The sequence below is a fragment of the Heteronotia binoei genome, chromosome 12 (assembly GCF_032191835.1).
Source record: "Heteronotia binoei isolate CCM8104 ecotype False Entrance Well chromosome 12, APGP_CSIRO_Hbin_v1, whole genome shotgun sequence".
In the NCBI taxonomy this organism is placed as follows: Eukaryota; Metazoa; Chordata; class Lepidosauria; order Squamata; family Gekkonidae; genus Heteronotia; species Heteronotia binoei.
Window position 1 is genome coordinate 41,748,558 of NC_083234.1, and position 23,762 is coordinate 41,772,319.

At 41.9% G+C, this 23,762-nt stretch overlaps 1 protein-coding gene across 1 annotated transcript in view; it reads left to right on the plus strand.

Annotated features, from left to right (window-relative positions):
- The window catches only part of PEBP4 (phosphatidylethanolamine binding protein 4), a 332,206-nt gene that overhangs the window by 295,918 nt on the left and 12,526 nt on the right, over positions 1–23,762 (plus strand). Inside the window, exon 5 of the mRNA XM_060251873.1 lies at positions 277–393. Coding sequence (XP_060107856.1) covers positions 277–393 — 117 coding nt within the window. The remainder of the gene's footprint in view (positions 1–276; positions 394–23,762) is intronic.

A 23,762-nucleotide genomic window follows, 5' to 3' on the forward strand; every position in this document is an offset into this window, starting at 1 on the left:
GGGAGGAAGGTAAAAGGGAGATCTACCTATACACTTAATTAAATGGACCAAGTAATTTCCAGGAAAACTGAAGTTAGGAGGTAACCTGGTATTCAGTTCATGGCATACATAAATTGTTAGTCAAGAAATAAAAACAGTTCCAGTGGTTTTGACACATAATCTCTTGGTTGATTCCAGTCACAAAGATACCATATCTTAAACTGTCAATAGGGCTGGTGATAAAGAGAAAAAACACAGTAATGCTCTGAATTTTATTGTTTCATTTCCTGTATCCAGACTACATTCGACCTACTCCACCATCTCATAGTGGATACCACCGCTATCAGTTCCAAATATATGAACAGCCAGAACATGAAGCAATAGCCTTAAGCACAGAAGAAGAAACATCTTCAGGTAAGAAATTACTTTACTTTATGCCCTAGGACAGGGGTGGCTAACGGTAGCTCTCCAGATGTTTTCTGCCTACAACTCCCCTCAGCCCTAGCCAGCATGGCCAATGGCTGGGGCTGATGGGAGTTGTAGGCAAAAAACATCTGGAGAGCTACCGTTGGCTGCCCCACCCTAGGAAGTCAGATTGTTCGTTCGTTTGTTTGTAATGGCTTCATTTATTTATTTATTTTAAATTACAAACTTCCAGATTCACATTGCTGCTTTGTTATATTTGTAGAAATTTGTTTATGAAATGTTTATGGAGATAATTTAAAATGCCCTGACAGAAAAATCTGTGTGATGTACAGGAGGAATTACTTAAGACATGGGAATCTGCTGTTTCAGCTGGTATCACCAGTGTTCATTGGCTAAGGCTAACTTTGTGATTGCAGATCACAAAGGGCATCACTAAATCAAATGATGCCCTAAGCAAGGAGCTTTTCAGTGCCTTCCCGTTTGTCCTGTTTTTAAATACCTTTATTTTCTTTTGTTTCTTAAAAAATACATTTTTAGCCCATTTCATTACTTCAGTGCACAATTTGTATGCAGGATTTATTCCCATCACATAAGACAATAAGTGATGCATACTGATATCATGATTTCAATAATTTTTATGATAATCAATTATATTATGAGCACTTACATCAACATTGTTTCTTGAATGGGCACTAATGTTGTAAATTGTCCCACAAATAATAATTAGAAATACCCAAACATTAACACAGTGCTGGCCACACAGGTGATTATTGACTATTTTATCAACTCAGCCCCCCAGACAGTTGTCTGAGTCACTTTCCCCCAAATCTAGCCCTGTGTGAAACTATCTGTTGGCTAGGTCAGAAGAACAAGTAGACCAGACTGCCTTAATTCAAAAGAAATTCAGTCTTCACTTCAGGGTGAGGTGAGCTCATAATAGTAATAAAGAGTTCACCTTGGTAAGTTTTGTTCTTGCTTGAAGTCCTTGTCCCACTAGCACCACAATTATAACCATGTTTAAGGTTCTTAAGGAATCATTATAGTATCCACTGCCCTGTCTACCCCATCTCAGCCTGCTTCAACAGTGCCATAAGGGTCCAGTTCTTGCATGGGCATCAGCAATTAGGAGTGTTCTTACCTATGGGACATATTAACAGTTTGCCCAAGGGCCCTACTGAGAAATCCCTCAGTTACATCACCTGCTGTATAGAGTGAAAAACTGACAGGGTTTTCATCTATGTGATTTCTAATGGAGAAACAGCATGAGTCAGACATGATCACAGACTTTGTACATAACATATATAATAGCCCTGAACTGAAGATTTTTCAGCAATTGAATTTTCTTCAATTTTCCTTGAAGAAGGCAGTTTTGTGGTTTGTCCAAAAGGAACACAGTCCTGTTGTTTTGCAGTCTGAAGCAATGAAGGTATCTTAAGTGATTAATACTGTACAAATGAAGGGTCTGGAGACCAAATCTTATGAGGGAAGGTTGAAGGAGCTGGATATGTTTAGCTTGGAGAGGAGATGACCGTCTTCTTGAAGGGCTGTCATATAGAGAATGGTTGTTTTCTGTTGCCCCAAAAAGTCAGACTAGAACCAGTTGGTTGAAATTGAATTAAAAGAGTTTTCAGCTAAACATTAGGAAGAGAGTGGTTTCTCAGTGCAACAAACTTCCTCGGGAGGTGGTAGGCTCTCCTACTTTGGAGGTTTTTAAACAGAGAATAGATGGACATCTGACAGCAATGGGATTTGTGAATTTTCTGCATTGTGCAGGCGGTTGGACTAGATGACCCCTCCAAGTCTATGATTCTATGATTCTAAGCCTTGTATCCTGTTCTTGTTAGTGATCAACATCAAAAGCTAAGACAGCAAGTACCTTAGGGAGGGATGGTGGCTCAGTGGTAGAGCATCTGCTTGGTAAGCAGAAGGTCCCAGGTTCAATCCCTGGCATCTCCAACTAAAAAAAGGGTCCAAGCAAATAGGCGTAAAAAATACTGACTTTGTTGGACCAAGGGTCTGATTCAGTAAAAGGCAACTTCATATGTTCATATATGTTAGCATGCCGTTTGTCTTATTTTCTTGGATAGCTGATTTTATATGTGTGTTTTTCTCTTGTTTCTCCTGAACAATTTATTTAAAAGTACATTCTATTGTTTGACACTGGGTTATTCAGTAATCTCTGTCATGTGATGTTGAGAGGACAAATAAAGTAAAGTAAATAGTGCAGTCCTAAGCAGAGCTGACTTCAGCAGACTTAGAAAGGCGAACTGTCTTTAGGATTGTGCTGAAAAGTGCTTACACATGGGACTTTGCACTCACACAGCATCTCATTTACAGTGGACTGCTACCCATAAAGAACAGCTACTCACACTCTTATTAGCATGCCAGGGGCATCACCTACTCAGGCTATATATCTCTGGCATGCATAGTTACTTTGCATGGATAGCAGCCCATTTTAAATGAAACACTGCATGGATACAGTCCCAACATTAAGGAATTTTGTCCCACCAGCATCATGTTTAGATAAGGTTTAGTAGACTTCATTAAGAATGGTGGGGTTAGAAAATCCTTGTATTACAAAAGAGATATGGACTTCACATCTATTCCAACTTCTTGGAATGTGATAGCAGTTGTCCTGGGATTAATCGCCAGTGTTAAATCTGACTCTTGTGATCCCATTTTTGCATAACCATATAATTATTGGCCACAAGAACTGGTTTGCTTCATGTGTCATCACTGTGCCCAACAGTGGTTTACTTGAGAAAAAATACAAAGTTCAAGAATATTAGCAGTTGGGGCAAGGTAAAATGATTCAGATGTCCAGTCACCATCCTGGGTTTGAAAGTAGACATCCAGGTTTGAAAGACCATGTCCAGTCTGGATAATCACTTGGGAAGGAGATGTGAAAATGAGGAAGGGTCAGAGACTGTGAACTGAAGTAAGTCCTTGCCGGTACATCCTAGGAGCTGCAGGAGTTTCATCAGCAACATCTCAGAGCTATTATGCATATCAAGCAATGAGATAAAATCATGAATAATGAGATTTGGCAATGGGGGTTGCACAAGCAGTCTTGAAACAGCATTCATAAAATAACAGCTCTGCTGAGCCAGGCATGTCCTCGGAGCAGAGGGACAGTTAGGCTCCCAAAACAAAACATTGGCATTGTAAATTTTTTGCACAAGCAGAAGGGAGATGAAAAAAGAGATAAAGAAATGCAGATGCCTCACCCATGGTGATGCAGCAGCACGCGAGAAGCACCAGCCACACATGAGATCAGATTTTGGAGCCAGAGAAACAGCAGGTGCAAAGCACTACCCATAAAACATATTAGTCACCTGTAACTGAAGCAAGTCCTTTGCAAGCAGTGGGAGAGTAAAGCAGGGCAATTTTACCAAATAATTTTGTACTTCTTTTCCCACCTATTAACTAAATGTTACAATCTTCTCTGGTCTTAGCCAGACTGGAAAATTTTAAGCCCCATTTCGATGCTGTTTCTCTCTTGTACAAACTGAATCTCAGCAAACTGCTGAGATTATCTGTTTTCATGCCATTTTGTTTATTTGCACTGTGTTTTCCTATAAAATATGTACATTTTTCAGCGTTATTTGGGCTTTAGTAAATTACATTATTTATGCATACACACACACACACAAAAAAAAATATATGACATATGCCTGAAATTTGGAGAATCCACTTATTCATTTAAAATATTTTAATCTGGCCTCTCCATATTAAATTATCAAGGCAGTTTACAATAATTAATTAAAACAATAGGACAACAACTCCATAAAAATCAGTAAACAAACACATGTGATAGCAACTAGAAGCTAAAACCAAGAGAGTAAATTAAGATTATAGAAACAGTGGTAGATAAAAAGGATATAAGAACCTTTTAAAAAGCAGATAAAAATTAAAGCGTAGGAATGATAAAACCCATAACAAATATCAATAAATTGCACAGTGACATAAAAAATCTCTCACAAACTTGAGTGAATGGGTAAATTTTGCAACAATTGGAAGCTTTGGAACAGTCTTCAAATGCACCCCCACATACAGTGTATTGCAGTAGTCTCTCCTAAATGTAGTCAGAGCTTGGATAAAAAGGTCAAAGTATTTCCCTGTGCAAGCACCAGTCGTTTCCAACTATGGGGTGACGTTGCTTTCACAATATTTTCATGGCAAACTTTTTATGGGGTCGTTTGCCATTGCCTTCCCCAGTCATCTACACTTTACCCCCAGCAAGCTGGGTACTCATTTTACCGACCTCAGAAGGATAGAAGAATGAGCCAACCTTTAGCCAGCTACCTGAACCCAGCTTCCGCTGGGATCGAACTCAGGTCGTAAGCAGAGCTAGACTGCAGTACTGCAACTTACCACTCTGTGCCATGGGGCTCTTAGAGCTTGGATAACTGTAGCATAATAATACAATATTCTATTTTATAGTATTGTAAGAGTTGCTATTATAATATACACAAACCTTTAAAGTGTTATATAAATGCTTACTATTATATTGCATATTTTGGTAGATTGATACTCTAATTTTGGTGGATTGGTGGAGAGGAGTTCTTCAAGCCTCAGAAGTATAAATGAAAACAATTAAATTAAATTATGAATAGGAAGTTCACAAAACACTGCGTGCACATAGACAGGAGTTGTCACTTTTTAGCAATTGCATCTCAGGAAATATCTTGTAGATAGTTGTGAGACTCGTTCAACTGCATTCCATATAGCTATCAATAATCACAACAATGGATGAGAGATTGTGAAATTTCACATTTTCCTGAGCACAAAAACTGTACTCCTTTTGTGCCCAAAGAATTCAATATGCTCATAGTGGAAGTACAAAATCAAAATTAATTAAATAACAAATGTACATTGACAGGACAAAGAACAGATTGTGTAGTAACTGGCTGAGATCTTCCATTTATCAATATGGGAAGAGAAGGTTGTTATCATTTCTAGCTGTGACTGCAGCATCTGATCATATCTCCCCCAGTCATTAACAATATGCACTCAACAACCAACATGGGTGGATGCTTGAAATGCAACGCCTTGTGGACACAGCTTCATGTGGTAAATTGTTGGAGAGGGGTATATACCTGAACGGCCTCTAGCATAAGCAAAAAGTTCTGTAGCAGTACATATTATTCTTCTCTTCCCTCCCTAAGTCTGAAACATTAGGGATAGGTCTCAGCTGACCCTTGCTGACTCAGTTAAGAGAAGAAACCTTCAGGTAAGCGCCAATGTTTTGTTGTACTGGATCCAGCACTACTATTGAAGAAGCAAGTTAATGCAGCTGCAAAAATTCTTTCTCCCAACTCAGTTTAGCCTGCAAGATGGTCCCCTACCTTGACTCAGCCAACCTTGCAACCTGGATTCACACCACAATAACATCAAGATTAGGCTATTGTAATGTATTCTATACAGGTCTCCCCTCGAAGTCAATATGGAAACTCCAGTTAGTACAGAATACCACAGCTAGGTTATTATTGGGAGCTAGGCTGACTGTGCATATCACTCCACTGGCTGACAGTCAGTTAATGAGCTCATTTCAAGGTATTGACTATCACATACGAAGTCCTTCATGGCCTTGCTCCTCATATATGCTAAACTGTCTGTCTCCCTATGCTCTGCTGCGATACCTTTGCTCATCTCAGCAGGACCTTCTGCAGATGCCACCATGCAAATGGACAAAATCAATTGCGATGCTCTGTATTCTTGGTGCTGGGGGGGGGGGGACAACTGTGGGAGGGTTCTAGTGTCCAGGCCCCACTGGTGGACCTCCTGATGGCACTTGGTTTTTTTGGCCACTGTGTGACACAGAGTGTTGTATTGGATGGGCCATTGGCCTGATCCAACATAACTTCTCTTATGTTCTCTTATTTTCTTAATAACTACCCATACTTGAGCATTCTCTGTAATGTCCTCCCATTTTATGGATGGGCAGCCTGATAAGGTTAAGAAGGCTTTCATACTCCCAGCTTTCTATAAACTATACAAGCATAATTATTTAATAGGGGTTTTTTTGCACAGGTAATAGAACTGTGCTGTACTGTGATGTTTCAGAAAGTTGCAACCATAAAGGGATAGGGACAGTGGCCTGTACCACTGTATTGCTGCCTATCACTTTAAGTATGTTCCAACTGTGTAGTTGCTATATCATTTAGCATGTATTTAAATGCTTATGCTTTGTTTCAGCTTTGTTTCAGCTATGTTTTAGATTTCTGCTTATTTTCAGATTCCTGTAACCAAACCCTGTTTCATTGTTCATTGGTTGTCCCATCCTGTTGATTACACTTGACTTACATTATGTGATCCACCTTGAATCTCGGTGAGAAAGATGGACTATAAACAACATGCATACATATATAAAAAATACAGATGCTTAAAAGAGTAGTCAAAGTAAGAAAGTTTTAATCCAGTGGCACCTTAATGACCAACATATTTTAATTCTGGGTATAAGGTTTCAAGTACATGCACACTTCTTCAGATGTAGTCAAAGTGATGAGTTGTCACTGCAGAGAGATGCATCAGCCAACTTCCTGTCTGCCTCTGCCTCAGTTTCTGTTTCAAACTGAAACTGCTGTGAGGAATTGCCTTCTCCAACCCCTGATTCAAGAACATTTTCTTGTTTCATGGTTAATATGACCCAGCATCATCTTTTACTCATGTACTGTATCCTATGCATACTGTGTTTGCTGTTCTATGGCTAGGATGGGAATCCAATGTTGCACATAAGTTCTAATGTGCATGTTATTAACCCTTTAAATGTGACAAACAGCTGCACAGAACCCTGCAGGGATATTTTTTGTATTCATTTGAATTGGTTCTAGTTTAAATCCAGTTCCTGCTGGAAGCTAAGCATGAAATCCATGGCTACTTGTGAAGTTCCATTCAAAATACAGCCTGTACAATGACCAGAAGCGCCTTGCCCTGTTTGGTCCAATGTTTCTTTTCTTAAACGAGTCCCATTTGATCGTTTAGTTCAAAGTAGCTTTGCACCGTTTATATTTAAACAAATTTTAAAAAAAACAAATTACATTTAAAGGGGATCACTAATTTAAACATTACTTGTAAAAACAACTGCAGAGGCCAAAATAAGCAAAGCATGTAAGCAACAGCAGTGTAAACAGAAGGCCTGTCGAAACAGGTAGGATTTATGAGCTTTTCTGAATGCCTGCAGGTACAAAACGGATGAATGAAAGTCCATTCTGAAATTCTAGGACTACCTTTACAAAGGCAACCCACAACCATAGATTTTATCGAGGACAGAATATAAGGATAGACTTCACCTGCTGATCTTGGTGGGTAAGGGGTGGGTGGCATATGGAAAGACGCATTCTCTGGCATCCAAAATCTATGACAGGAACCTCTTTAAAGGGTAAATCCAACACTTTGAAATGTGCCAAGAAATTAATCAGTGCCGTTTCTGTAAAATGATGGGAACTGGGAACCAAGTGGATCAGGAATTAAATATCTTCTGGTGGATTGGTTATGAGTAAGTGATCATTTATGTACTGTAATTGTAGCAATAAGCAAGTATATTTGGTTTTGTTGCCAAGAAACTTTTAAATTTTTAAAGATATGTTTCTCTGATTTTTTTTTCTTTTATTACCAGTTCCCCCTTTTTTTTCTTTCTTTTTCTTTTCCCCTTTCTAACTCTTTTCTACTTTTATAGATGGAAAACTTTCAATAAAAATAATAATAAGGAATGAAATGTCTTCATTGAGACTGCTTCCCTTTGTGTTAATGAGGGAAGACTGGATGCTTGCCATGGCATGATTTCACACTGCAACAGCCCTACCCTCTTTTTTTTCTAATTGCATACCAGTTAAACTAAACCACTGGATTTAAACTGGTGTATTCCCCTTGATTTCAAAAGGCTTGCATCTGACTACTATCAGGTCTCCTGCCCATTGTAACCTCAACTCCACATGTATGTTGGTATTTATAGCCAACAAGTTTGATTAGGAAGTAACATTTGATTATAATTTCCTTCTGTACAAACAAGAGAAATTCGTTATCTATCATGTTCCTCTCTCTCTCTCTCTCTCTCTCTCTCTCTCTCTCTCATGTATGCAAGATTTAGAGAGGAAAAAAGATGGATAAATTAATATGCAGATATATTGCATTGCAGATTTTTCTGCGTAACTGTTGACTTTCATCTTTTGTAGTAACTCTGAATATTATTCCTCTTTTAAATATTGACACAGTTAACAATCTATTTTAAATTGTAGCTGAAAATAACCGTTTGTAAGAGAAATGAAATCAGGCCTCCACTTTCACTCAGTCTCCATCTAGACATCAGGTATTAGACATGTTCATTTACTAGCACAATTGGGTGGGGTTTTTTAGATTCAAAGTTTGTATCTTTAATAAATCCTAGGGTGGCCAGACCGTCCCGGTCACCCGGGAAAGTCCCGGTTCTGGCCCCCAATTCCCGCCTCCCGGGCTGGCTATACCGAGACCATTAGAGGTCGCGGTTTAGCCAGCCAGAGAGCCGGTGGGCCGCGCGCGCGGGCGGGGAAGGCGGCGAGTGAGGGAGCATCCCCGCGCATGCGCGGGGCGATTGGCAGCGGTGTGGCGGGCTCTGCGCATGTGCGGGGACGCTCCCTCCCTCACTTGCTGCCTTCCCCGCGCGCGGGGGCCGGCGGCGGGGGCGGAGGCTGGGGAGGCGGCGAAGAGGCCGGCGCTGGTCGCTGGAGGCCCTCCAGCGACCAGCGCCGGCCTCTCTGCCGCCTCCCCGGCCTCCGCCACTGCCGCCGGGCCCCGCGCGGGGGCCTCCACTGCAGGCGGAGGCCGGGGAGGCGGCGAAGAGGCCAGCCTCCGCCACCGGGCCCCGCGCGTGGGCCTCCTCCGCCACCCACCCTGGAAGAAGGTAAGCAGGGCAGGGAGGGAGAGGGCCAAAAGCGGGGGGGGCTGGCGGGAGGGGGCGGCCTTCCTTCCTTCCTTCTTTCCCTCCCTCCCTCCCTCCCTCCTTCCTTCCTTCCTTTCTTCCTTCCCTCCCTCCCTCCTTCCTCCCTCCCTCCTTCCTTTCTTCCTTCCTTCCCTCCCTCCCTCCTTCCTTCCTCCCTCCTTCCTTTCTTCCTTCCTTCCTCCCTCCCTCCTTCCCTCCTTCCTTCCCTCTCTCCCTCCCTCCTTCCTTCCCTCCCTCCCTCCCTCCTTCCTTCCCTCCCTCCCAGCGCAGCGACCCGCTGAAGCAGCCTGTCGGTCACTTCCGGGTTCCTGTCCTGCATCTCGACCTGTGTTATTAGTGACAGGCTGCTTCGGCAGGCCACTGCGCCGGCCCCCTGGGTCCCACAACAATGGGACCGATGCCACAGGGATGGGCTCGAAACACTCTATAACCCCTCAAAAGAACAGCAGTCTAGCTCGCTTCCCCCGAGCCCTGCTGCCATAAGCCTCAAGGGGGCTCATTTTGCAGCATCTCCCGGCAGGAGGGTGGCATCCGCACGGGACACATATCAAATGAAAGAGGGGGCGCAGGGCTATCAGAAACAGCCGGCGGAGGGAGTTGGGAGACCACCCCACTGGGGGATCCACACCCCGAAAGTGATGAAGGTGGCGCAGATAGAGCCAACAGAGCAAACAGGACAAAATAAATAGGCTGCATTATGCAGCACAGTCTCACTGGAATCTCACTGGAATCTGACTGGCTTCTCAGCGTGGAACCCGTTCTCTCTAGTCTTCTCACTTTGAAAAAAGTAAAAAAAGAGTTTTATTTAACTTTATTTCCCCCTTTCCCTCTCTATAAATAATCTTGGTGTTTCCGGCAGTGATATTTGGGGGATTTTGGGGGACGTCACAGGAAGTGCTGTGAAGTCACTTCCTGTTTCCGGCAGTGGCATTTGGGGGAAATGATGTCACAGGAAGTGATGTCACTTCCTGCTTCCGGCAGGTGGCGGGGGGAAATGATGTCACAGAAAGTGATGTCACTTCCTGTTTCCGGCAGGTGGCACGGGGGGAAATGATGTCACAGGAAGTGATGTCACTTCCTGCTTCCGGCGGTGGCATGGCATCACCGGAAGTGACGTCGCCGGAAGTGGCGTCACTTCCTGTTTCCGGCGGCGCGTGCACACACACACATTCCTTCCCCCCTCAAGGTGTCCCTGGCTGGCCTGCAGAAATTATGGCCACCCTATCCGTGACATACCTATATCAGGTACTATGTACCTATGAGCCTGCTATTGAGATGCTGAAGAAATGGAGCAGATATTTTGTATTCCCCAGTCACTGTTGTCTTTTAGACATGAAGGATACATTGTATCTCTGGAGGTAATTAAATATGCTAATCCTAGATCCACTCTAATTAATGAAAAGGAAAGCTTGAGACCCATGTGCCCGACAATGCTGTCCTGTAATTATGCCACAATTGTTTTTTAATTATTCCATCTGCAGTTATTTTGCTCCTCCCAACTCCTTGGCAGCTAAATTCAGCAGTTAACGACACTCACTTAGTTTCTTTTAGACGGATCAGGAAACTTTAGCTGAGTAGTTAGTCTTTAAGATAATTGGCCACTTACACTATAGAGACAGTTCACTCTAAGCACGCTCCACTTTGTTGAAATATGGGCAGAAATTGCTTTGTAGAGGTGCGCAACAGAATGGTGCATCACACAGTATCGCCTCCATGCGTGTCCTTATTTGGGGAGGTGTTGAGCACCTGTGTCTCAGCAATGAACACAGTTGTGACGCCTTAATCAAAGAGTTTTCCATCCCAGACAGCTTCCTGATCAGATGAAAGGCTGCATGCCGAGAAATGATCTTATTATTTCAATAGCAGTTACAAGGGCTCAGCAACCCCCTAAATCAGGACACATATGGATTCAGCTGCATGTAACTTGGAGCGAGCAGCCAGCGCTCAAGAGCAGGAGTATCCAAACTGCCCAACAAAGCACTGTACACTTTCCAGACTTTGAAAGGCTTGTGAAAGCCAAGCCAAGCCAAATACTGTATTTGAAAGTTGGTTGATCATGTCTTGGGGCTAGGGAACAAGCAGATCAGAGAGAAAGGGAAGGAACTCCAGCAGGTTGCTGTTTTAAAACATTTCTATCCTGCTTTATCGCTTCTAGCTCAAGGCTGCTAATGATGCAGCAACAAAGTTGCAAGGACATAAAATATACCAGTTCAATTAGAAAAACAGATTAAAATGGGGGGAATTGTAGATTTAAAACATGCAAAATCTAAAAACACAGAGAGAAGTAGAATGGAAATAGCCAAATCTGCTGAAATAATTTATTCTTCATCAAGTCATCTTTGGCATAAAACTGTCTTGCATGCCTTCCTGAATGTAGTGAGTAGGATTGCAAGATACCCCCTGGCCACTGATAGGAAATGCAGAGGTAGGGTTGCCAGATCCAGCTTGTGAAACTCCTAGAGATTTGGGGATGGGACCTGGGGAGGACAGGATCCTCAATGAGGTACATTGCCATAGAGTCCCCCCTCCAGAGCATCCATTTTCTCCAGGGGAACTGATCTCTGGAGTCTGGAGATACACTTTAATTCAAAGGAGCCCCCAGGTCCCACCTGGAGTTGACATCCCTAGATGAGTGAAGGCACCCTTGGCACCTTCTCCAGTAGGTCATTTGAAAGGACTGGACCCACCACAGGAAAAAAATGTAACCTAGTTGTAACTGTACAGACAGACCTAAGGGAGGGCACCCATAAGGTTATGGCTGTCTGAAGAACATAGCTGGTACATTGGTGTATACCGGGAGATGTAGCTCAGTAAGAATGAAGGCCTTAGGCCATACTGTAAATGTAATAACCAGTTCTTTGAATTGGGCTCAGAAGTAGATTGGTAACCAGTGCAGTTGACACAGCACAGGAGTTATATGCTGTCTGGGTATGGGGGCATCTCACTTGCCACCCCATCCTACCCAATTTGCTTGCCCCCATTCTATTTCATGGGGAGACCAGCCTTCACCTGAACCGTAATGAGGCAGGGCCCCAGGACACCCCCAAGCCACCCTGACTCACTGTGAGCAAGGACATCAGAGTCACTCAGGACAACCCCTAATGGGGACAAGAAGAGAAGGAATGACAGTTGGACCAGCGGAGCGAGGCCTGGTAGGGCATAGCAGTTGGATAGGGCTGACTCTGGGTTACAAAAGCACACCAGCCCAACAGGATGGAGAGAAGGGCCTCACCATGGAAACTAGCAACCAAGGAAGGCCATTGCCCAGTGGCAGAGAGGATGTCAAGGGTTATGAAAGGGTGGGATGACTCAGGAAGTCACTGCTTTTTAAAAGAGGCTCTACCTTTTGGTTTCCAAGCTAAAAAGATGGCAGCTGTCATATCTTTGAAGACTCCAAGGTTATATTACTGTTTGTTTATTCATATATACTGATAACTGGCTTTTCTCTTAAGCCACCCTACCTTGCTTATTCTCTTTAGCACTTCAAAACACACCAAATCTCAGTAAATGCAAACATACTGTGGACAAGGTCAATTGCAAATCACAAATATCACAAGATTCTGCAGCAAACTTTTTTAAAAATGCAAACCTGTGAAACATAACATGCATCATATCACTCCTGGGGAAGTGTTTTACCAAGTAAGGTATTGCTCTAAGTTGTAGGCTGTTAAGCCTGGCATCTCTGGATCCTGACTGTGTCTAGAATAACCTAGTACATGAATATTATGAGTTATAAAACATCTGTGCCAGGATGTTGACTCTCACAAGAGAGGCTCTGCTACTAAAACACTTGATGGGAAATTATTTTTAGCCTTTTTGCTGCTGAATCATACAGCCACATTCAGGCTTTTCTTCTGAATCTTCAGAGTGAATTTATGAGAGCTGGTTGTTCTCTACGAGTCACCACATTTGTTTGAAACACGTGACCTGATCATCCACCATATGGCTGATCTCTTGGATTTCTAGTGAGTGTTGCTTCATACCACACAGACTTCAAAAGCAGCAGTGCGCCTAACACTATCTCCTATTATTTCTATATCATCAACGGCAGTGGGTAGATGAAATTCCTAGTCTGGTTTTTACATCACAATAAGAAAGGTCCAAAATGCAGTTGAGTCCAGGAAATTCAGTCGGAGGATAATGGGTAGCCCACTCGTTCTGTGGTGTGTATACTTGGCATATAAAATCATCCATTGCTGTGACTCGATTAAGAGACCCAAAAACAATGTGGGAGTTGAGCTGGCAACCTTCACTTAGCATATTTCCATCTGATACTGCTTTACACTAGATCCTTCCTGTCGTTTTAACCTAGTATTTTTGTTGATTTAATAGACCCTCATGTTTCTGTTGAATAAACATGAATCCCCAATATATTCCATCTGTTCATTGCTGTCAGAATTATGAGATGGGTGGGACATCAAATCAAAGGGCCTCCCACTGCAGGCTGTATCTGATCATACAGAAAATTGCACAAAGAGAGTCACTTATATGATTTGCCAAGAAGATGAAACAAATTGATATCCACACTTCTTTCATCCAAGCCAGGGAGGAAACTGTGGTCAAAACGATTCTCATGTTACCACTGTTAAAAGAGGGAGTTTTGCCATTTCAAGCATATGGCAAAAATATACAAATTAAAATTATTTAGGAGCTACTGTTGTCATGACTTTTTCTGGGCTCCAACAGGGCAATGGGTAGGCTATTGATGGAGTCTTTCTACTCTCCACCAACATAGTGTGGCCACTGAAAGTCAATTGTATATTCCTAGGATGGGTTGTTGGCTAAATAATGAAAGCAGTTCTCATTCCATTCTGATAATGACAGTGATTACTTTCCTCTTTCATTGTTCTTACTGATGGTGATTGGTGAACGATTAAAAGCAATCCAGCATGCTGTAGAGGAAAGGAGGGCCAAAAGAAAGACCCTCTGACCATAGCTCTCTGCCTTTTGTTTGAAAAAAGGAGTTGGTCTCTGCTGCAGGGCCATTGACAGTGGCTGAAGTATCAAGGGAGATTAATAAAAACTAGGATAGCAAGAACTCACTGAAGCCCTTGACATCTCTCCACTAGAAGCATTTTGAATTCTAAATGTGATATTCCAGCCACAATCTCATGCATGCTTGCTGGGAAGCAAGCTCCATTAACCTTAGTCAAAGTGAGTACTGAGTAAGCATGATTAGGAATGCTGAGCTGTGAAAGTAGTACAATTATATAGCACTATAGAGTGCCCAAAGCATGTCACATTGATTTTTACAATAACCCTGTAAAGTTGGTCAGCATTATTATATCTTAAGGCTGGTCTTGGGGATTAGGGTGACACACTGCCTTGTCTAAAACCACCTTTTGACTCTGTATCAGAGGCAGGATTCAAATCAGGAGCTTTCTGGTTCAGAGGTCACACTCTTAGCCCTTAAGTTGCGCTTGCTCAGATTACAAACTCAGAAAAAACGCAATTTAAAATATTTTTAACTGTTCAGCATTACATGCTTGCCTAACAAACTGGATACGAAATACACAGATAATCAGCTGAGGATGTTGTCCCTCAAGATGCTTAAAATAATCGCTGTAATTATTGGAGTATCTATGTGCATGTGTGTTTCTTCCTTACTATTGCTGCAGGAAAGAAGGAAAGTATCTAGTTGACTCCAGCTCTGAGGTGCTATGTAACAGATTTCCTTCACTTTTCCTATCACTTTTCAGTCTCCAAAGGAGATATCACTATTCATCATTTATTCATGTGGCACACAAATCACACTTTATCCCGCCTAAAAGCATTTTGGCATTCTAAGTAAAACATGAAAATAATGTTCTACCTGCAACTGGACTCTTCTCTGTCTCGCTATTAGAGTGCCCAAAGCATGTCACATTTCGGTCTACTTTCTTATATTGTCTCCTGAGTTTCAGTAGATCACAAGACATGCCCTTGAACAGCCCTGGGTCTGGTGGATTCTTTAAATGCCTCCTCCAGTTCTTGGGACACTTTGCCATATCTGTGATCACCCTTTTCCTCACAATGTAGGCTGTCCATGCTCCCCTCTTCTTCTGCAGAAAAAATACTCATTTCTTGCTGCCACCACAAACCAGTATTAGATGTAGTATTTCTTAAAGTTGCCTCCTTGGAATGCCATCTATATTACAAGACTACAGAACTGTAATATGGATTTCAATTACAGGTAGTTTCTTCTTTTTCATTGTCTCTGAGAGCCAGTTTGGTGTAGTGGTTAAGTGTGCAGACTCTTCTGTGAGAACCGAGTTTGATTCCCCACTCCTTCACTTGCAGCTGCTGGAATGACCTTGGGTCAGCCATAGCTCTTGTAGGAGTTGTCCTTGAAAGGGCAGCTGTGTAAGAGCTCTCTCAGCCCCACCTACCTCACGGAGTGTTTGTTGTGGGGGAGGAAGATAAAGGAGATTGTGAGCATTAGAATTTATGATCCAGAATACTGACTTCAGCTTCTTGGAAGCAGTTAGTGCAGATGCACCCAGAGTCCTTTTGTTTTGAGGTGATCTGATACCTGGACTGGTCATTTTCTCTTCTGGAAAGCAGGGGTTGATTAACAACCCTTTTACTGTTATCATGAACAGCACCCCATGATTTCCTTGCACTAGAGTACTGTATTCCAGAAGAAGCTCCAATTTACACTGTATGGTATAGTAACCATCTCATGAAATCTTGCATGGAATTATGCTTATAAAATCCTGTTAATTTTAGTGGAATTTGGTAATATATAACTGTGCACAAGATTGTACCCTTCATGGCTTTTTTGAGATGTCATAAACCTTTGTATATTACCAGTTAAATACCTTCTAAAATATTTTCTTCCTAGTGAACACATAACTGCAAGCAAAAATTTGTATTGTTCTTCTAAATCCACATTTTACAAAATGCAGAGTGGATTTCTGAATAGCTGCCTTGGTGTGGTTTACCCAAAGTATCCAGTGTCCAGAAGAGGGCACTAAACTCTGGCCTGTGTTGGCATTTTATTTGAATACTTTATTAAATCATTGGGGAAAGAGAAAGAGGAAAGTGACACTAAGGGAAGGTAAAGACAAAGAAATCTTTTGCAGAATTGCAGTGATTATCTTTGATAGGCCCTTGTCGCACTAGGGAGATGTGTGAAGTTCTTTCTGGAGGGGGTGCATCTGTACAAGTTGATGTACATTACTTGGGTAATGTGAGCTGACATGCTCCGAAGCTAAAAGCAAAGGAAAGGAAATGAGAAGATGATGTGACACCAATTGATAACAGAAGGGATGGAAAGATCCAGTCACTCTGCCCTCTCTCTATTTTACATCTCATGCATGGGTTTGGCAACGCTGCGGGTCAGTACCCCAAGTGACCACTGAATTATGAGAGGGATTGTCCTTGTTACCTGTGGAAACAGTTCAGATGCATGTCTGAAAACAAGCTTCAGTAGCATGGTTTTTCAAGTCCCTGTGTGTGGTAGCAAAATAAGTAGGCATTAGTGCCAAGTATCCCTTTAAGAGAGAAGGGATGTGGTCGCTGTAACTAGTGGATTGCATCCAGCAATCTGCTCACACGATGACTGCAGATCTCTCCCACTTCCCATTCCCTGCAGCAGCCGTTTCTGACCCTAGGAAAGCTGATTCCTGGGATTGTTTGACCTGCTGACAGAAGAGGGAGGAGGAAGCTATTTCAGCCCTTTACCCCTTATCACTGCAGCCTGACCCACATGGCTGTTATTCCACATGGGAACTATGAGCCCAAAAATCAACTTTCCCAGGGCTGCTGGGTGTAGAGGAAATCCATGATTGTAGGTGCCATCCACTGACAGAATGCTGGATCCAACCTATAATTTAGATTAAAAACATAAGGAGTTAGATAAGAATAGTGATCCTTGTTTGAATCAGTGGGAATCAGTGGGTACAGAGCTGAACTTGGGTCTGATTTATTTATTTGTTGTTTATTTGTATCCCACTCTTCTGCCCTCATCAAGGCTGCTAAGGTGACAAACAGATTAAAATCACACATAATAAAAGCATAAAAACCACTAAAACCAAACAAAAACACATTTAAACAATTAAAACCATACTAAGGTACACATAGGAAAACATAAACACATCAACTAAAACAGTGCAAGAAGGAGGGATTACTGAGGGAGTATCAGACAAAACAAAAGAAGTCTTCACCTGCTGGCAGAAGGGGGCCAGTGAACCTCTCTGAGGAGAGGCTTCTGGAGTTTTGGTGCCACAACTGAGGCCCTCTCCTGGGTTGCCACCCATCTAATCTCAGAAGCTGGGGGCACCCCAAGCAGACCCTCAGAGGATGACTAGCAGTTAAGCAGGTTTATAAAGGAATAGGAGGCCCTTAAAGTGTGCTGGTTCCAAGACATAGGATTTAAAGATCAGCACTAGCACCTTGAATTGTGCACAGAAACAAATTGATAGCAAGCATAGATAGGCCAAGACTGGAGCAACATCATCCCAACAGCCCACGCCAATCAACATCCTAGTTACAGCATTCTGCACCAATTGAAGTTTCCAGACAATTTTCAAGGGCTGCTGCACACATAATGCATTGCTGTAATCTAAGTTAGATGTAACTAGGGATGGACATGGACCTGAAAAATAGAGGCTCTCATGGTCCATGAATTGTATTAACTTTGTGGTTCATGAAGTCCGTGATGTGACACAACCTGGAAGTGAGCTCAAAAGGCATTTAAATGCTTCCTGAACTTACTCATAGTGCGCAGCATCATGGCTTCAAAGGGTTCCCTGAGCACCATCATGTCTGGCCCACAGACTGCTTCAGTGGACCAAATGGACTGCCTAAAAAAATTGCAGTCTGTCAAAATCACAAATGCACGGACTAGGCAGATGGACCATGAACTGCTCCCTGGTCCATGATGAAATTAGGTCCATGGACTGCTCTGTTCCCATCCCTAGATGTAACCAGAGCATGCATTTGAGGTTGCTTGGTCTCTTGCTACATCCAGCAGTTTCATGTGGAAAAGCACAGGGGACAGTAAAGAGCCTTGGGGAACCTCAAAGGCCAAGGTGCTAAGGAAGTTCTCCAGCACTGTTTTCTGAAAACTGCTCTCCAGGAACTACCACAGGACAATACCTCCCAGTTCCAGCTGAGAAATGCAATCCAGAAGGATACCCTGATCAATGGAATCAAAAGCACTGAGACATCCAGGAAAATCAACAGAATGGAACTCCTCCTTTCTGTCTCCTGGCAAAGGTCATCCACTAGGATGACCAATACTGTTTCAGTCTCATAATTAAAACCAGATTGGAAAGGATCCAAAAAATCTCCTTCAAGGACTGCTTGACATTGTCTGGATTCATGGTTGATCTGGATTTCTGCCTGAATTCAGTTTATGACTTACATCTAATGACTGGTTCTCAGGATCTGTACCCCATTCCCAAAGGAACCTCCTTCAGTGAATTGTTGGAAAAGTAAAGAAACAACACATATTGCAACATTTGCAAGTCAAGAACTATGCAAGAAAATAGCTGTATATATAATAAAGTAGGATATGTTCTAGGAAGACTTGTGCAAGGCCTTACCTGGAGAGGAGCAGTGTTTGTCTCCATTCAAGAATGTGGATGACTGGTACCATTCCAACTGCTTGAAAATTGACCAAGTATATTGGATTTTATAGACTCATAGAGTTGAAAGGGACCTCCAGAATCATCTAGTCCAACCTAGTCCAGTCACATATACCTTCCCCGCCCACCCCCCCGCAATATACCATCAGTGACCCCTGCGCCATTCCCAGATTTCTTGCTTTCCCTGTCTTCCCACCACCAGCCTGCTGATGGGGGGGAGGTGGAACCTGGGCCAGAGGCACTGTCCTCTCCACCCCCCCATGAACTGGACCCCTCCCAAAGCAGAAGGAAAATAGGATGTACTTTCTACATCACATCTCTCACCATGCAAGAGCTGGAGCAAAAAATACATCCAGCCCAGAGCTCCCCATAGGAGTGCACTGCTACTGTCTGGGTGATGAGCGGATATGGGCTTTCCCCTTCAAAACTGTTCCATCATCCGTTTGGTGGTGGCAAGAGGCTTGAAGCAACAAAGGGCTTCAGAGAGATGAAGTAGTGACCAGAGTGAGGGGAAATAGAGAAAATGGTGGCAGGAGCAGGCAAGAGATCAAAAGCAATTATTGGAGAAAGAAGGGTGAAAAAAAGTGATGACCAGTGGGGGAAGGGTAGGAAGGAAAAAGTGGTGATGGAAGGGTAGAGAGGGGAGGAAATAGGGGTCGGGTGGATGGGATATCCCCTACCTCACAAGTCTGTGTGGGCCAAGCAATACTTGTAACTGCAATAATATAAAGAGCTAGGCACTATACAAAAGTAATTGTAATACACACAGCCCTTTTTGCCACAGAGCTGTCACTGTGCAAAATAGATTGGTACATTTCAGTACATTTGACAGATTAAGCTCTGATTCATGGAAGTTTATGCTAGAATTAGTTTTGTTATTTAAGATGCCATTGGATTCGTGTTTTACATTGTTGGTGCATTTTTTAAATTAGTTATATTTCTTCCCCAAATATTTAGCCTTGCCACAAACAGCAATTCCATCCCCTGACACCAGCTTCATCCTGATCCCTTTTGACTTTCATGAGCTCTTCTTTGGGTTCCTGACTGTCCAATTCAGGGACTGAGGAATTTCAAAGGAAATATCCTTAGGTGTTGAGGAGAAAAGCAAGGAATTCCCAGACAATCCTCTAAAGACAAGAATTGCCCAAACACAGCATCTGGCTTCACCATAGTGGTTGACAGTTGGCGGGTCTCCTCTTCAAGTTAAATGAATAGAACTACAGCACGAGTCTATTTAGGAACATAATCAAAAGTGCGCAAGGCTTTGAGTGTTTTTAATGGCGAAAAAGATTCCCACCTACTGCCACTAGAACATCATTAATCTTTGCGGAAAAGCATCAGGACCCCTATCATCCAAAAGAATCCCAGCGATGAAGCTGATAAATTATAAAACACAGACTCTGCTGATAGCAGGGCAAAGTAGGGCTCTGTTAGTGTGAGTCTGTGAGATATTCTATCAATGGTTAAAGCCCACATCCAGGATAATATATGGCTTGCAGGCTATGTTCTGGATGGTGTTTGGCTTGATTCGTTTTCTGCCTGCATAGGCTTGGATTTGCACAACCAGATTCATGTTTGAAAAGTCATTTATTTTTCTTGGCAACAATGCAGTTTTGATAGAAACAGTAGGCTTAATATAAGCATGATGGTTTGTGTAACACAAACAATTAAGGGGTTGAAATAGAGGGGATAAGCACATTTTTTTAATAATAGCTCAGCTATTATAATATCTAGTAAGAATATCCAGCAGTCATATTTGACCAGCAGCAGATACATCACCCACAGCACCAACACGAGGTCCAGTTGCTCCAGCAGCATCTTGATTGTTTTCTCCCTGATGGCAAGTTCATCCAATTCATTGTTGATAAGTATACTAGCTCAAAAGATGGATTGCTAGCTGCTGCCTTCATGGACCACTAAACAGCCTTTGACTCAGTGCCTAGGCAAAGACTATGGGACAAATTGAATAATTCATCTGTTGACAAGTGTCTCCTATTTTTGATCCAACAACAACATGGCCGCCCTCAAGCCCAAGTGAGATGTGGCTCATCTGGTGAACTGACCAAGGCTATTCCATTTGAGCAGAAGAGTTAAGCAAGGATGTGTCCTTGCCCCATTCTTATTTAATCTGTACCTTAATTATTTAAGTTCCCATATTTCCAGAGATGAATTTCATTCACCTCACCTGGCTCATGTCAAAATACTGTTTTCTATATGCAGATGATACCACTCTGCTGTCAAGATCTGTGGTCATCCTTCACAAGCTTATAAGTTCCTTTGTGGACTACTGCTTCAATTAGGGTTTTAATATCAATGTTACTAAGTCAAAGGTTCTTCTCTTCAGCAAAAAATGAAGGATAAAGAATTTCAAATGGGCAATAGCAGATCAACCTATGGAACAGGTGGACTATTTCAAATATTTTGGAATTATTTTTCAAGCAAATCTTTCCTGGAGGGTGCATCTGAAATCCATTGTAGTCTCTTAGGTGTGGTCCTGGTTAAAACCAAAAATTTACAGCAGGGTCCATAAGTGGGTCTCACCAGCTGAAGCTTTTATTCAACCAACACTACTGTCATCAAATATGATACTTACATATGAAGAAATGTTAAAAGCTAATGACGAACTGAAAACACAAGAAGAGTTATTGACCTACAATGATACTCTCAATTGGTGGACCAGGCTTCAGCTAGAGTCAGGATATGCTAGAGACAAAGTAACAGGATTTATTACTGATCAACAAGGTTTTGATAAAATTATTTTGGGTCCACATCAACATCTAATAAATGAAGCTACAAGATGAAGAAGTGAAAGATACCATGATAAAGTGGGCGCAAAATTTCAGCCATAATATTGAAATAAGGGTGTGGGAAACAATGTGGAAATCACATATAAAACTTACCAGAGCTATTACCTTTAAAGAAAATATTTATAAAATGTTTTATAGATGGTATATAACGCCTGATAAATAACACCTGATAAACTGTCTAAAATGTATTCTACTGTATCTAACAAGTGTTGGAATTGTATCTCCCATGTTGGCATGTTTTATCATGTGTGGTGGACTTGTGGGGTGATGAAAAAGTACTGGATTATGGTACCTGATATGTTACAAAAGATATTGAAAATTCATATACATTTTAAACCGGAACTTTTCTTATTGCGTGTTCTACCGATGGACCTTTCGAGACAGGACAAACATTTGATGATACATAGAATCAGAATCATAGAGTTGGAAGGGACCTATAGGGTCATCTAGTCCAACCCCCTGCACAATGCAGGAAACTCACAAACACTTCCCCCTAAATTCACATATTTTTACTGCAGCAAGACTTTTGATAGCACAAACCTGGAAACATCATTAAACTCCGATGAAGCAGGACTTGATTCATAAAATATTAGCTGAAACAGATGCCCTTGCACTTTGTCTTAAGAGTAGACTAATACGAGATGAAGAGAACCCTTGGAAACCCTTTTATGAATGGTTGACGACACAAATTTGACTCTTAGTTGACACATACTTGTAATTCCTCAATTTGGACACATTAGTGTTGATATTAGCAAACTCTTAGATATAATACAAAGATTGTAATTTTTATAGACCATGAGAAACATTTGTAAATGAATGATGCAGAGTTTATATCGAAATAACGTTACTTCCCTTTCCCCTTTCCCTTTCTGTATTTTCGTGTCCTATTTCTTAAAATTCTAATAAAATATATATAAATGAAATCCATTGTAAGAATTGCATTGAATACTTATTCCTCTGGGGGCCAATATGTTCCCGCAGCAGTTAAAGTATTAATCACTAGAGTTGGTGGGGAGATGCTATATGCTGCCGGGGTTTGGATTGCCATACGTGAAGGTTTTGTGGAGACTATGGTCCCTATTAGTGTTATGCAAGAATCTTACATTTGTTATTAAAATTTGTGGAATATCCCCTGTTGAAAAAGAATTGGAAACAGGTGGGGCAGAAGTCCAGGGATTTTCAAGCAACATTTGGAAATTCATATTTCATTGATGGAAATTTCACTGAAGAAATCTCTATGTGAAGAAGACGTTCTCATGTTGGACTTTTTCCATATGTATCTACTCTAAGGACTTTATTAGGGACATATGTTTCTTAGTGTTTATGGTTAATAATACAATTGTTAGTTAATTGTCACTATAACCTTGAGGTTTGGATTTAAGCAGGAAGAGACAATATTGATAAACCAGACAACTAATATTCCTACACAATATCTTAGGAGGTCCTCAGTGTGTATCTGGAAGAGCTCTGAGAGCTGGAATTGAGGAGATGTCCTTGGAAGCAAAGAATTGGGAAGAGCATTTAATCTGAAATGTAGTATATTAAAATCAAATCCAGAATCAAGCTTCCTTGGACTAGTTAAGCTGGACCACAACATAAGTAACTGGGATAGACTACTAGAGCACAAATTGTCATGCCAATGAGTAGTCAAGTACTGACCCAGCTTACTAGATGATGTTTTAGGGACTTTGATTATGGGATTACGCTGATCAGAGCCCACAGAGTGTGTTCGTCCTTTTCAGTTGGCATTCTCCCTCCCACAAAAATGCCAGATTATCTGAATTAATTATTCCAAAGTATAGAAGGGCTTTTATGCTAGTGTGCCTGAATGCCCTACCTTCAGCACTGATGCTAGGAATTTCATACTCACATAGACTCTGCAATTGTGGCAGCAACAAAATTGACTCTTTAGACCACATCTTCTTCAGTTGTCCTAAATTCTCAGAACTAAAAACTGAAATGATTTTCCCGTTATTTGATCACAACTCTCTTTCTCCAGGAGCGAAATCATCCTGGCTATTCAGAGACAAAGATAAATCACTCTCTGTGTGGCAAAATTTC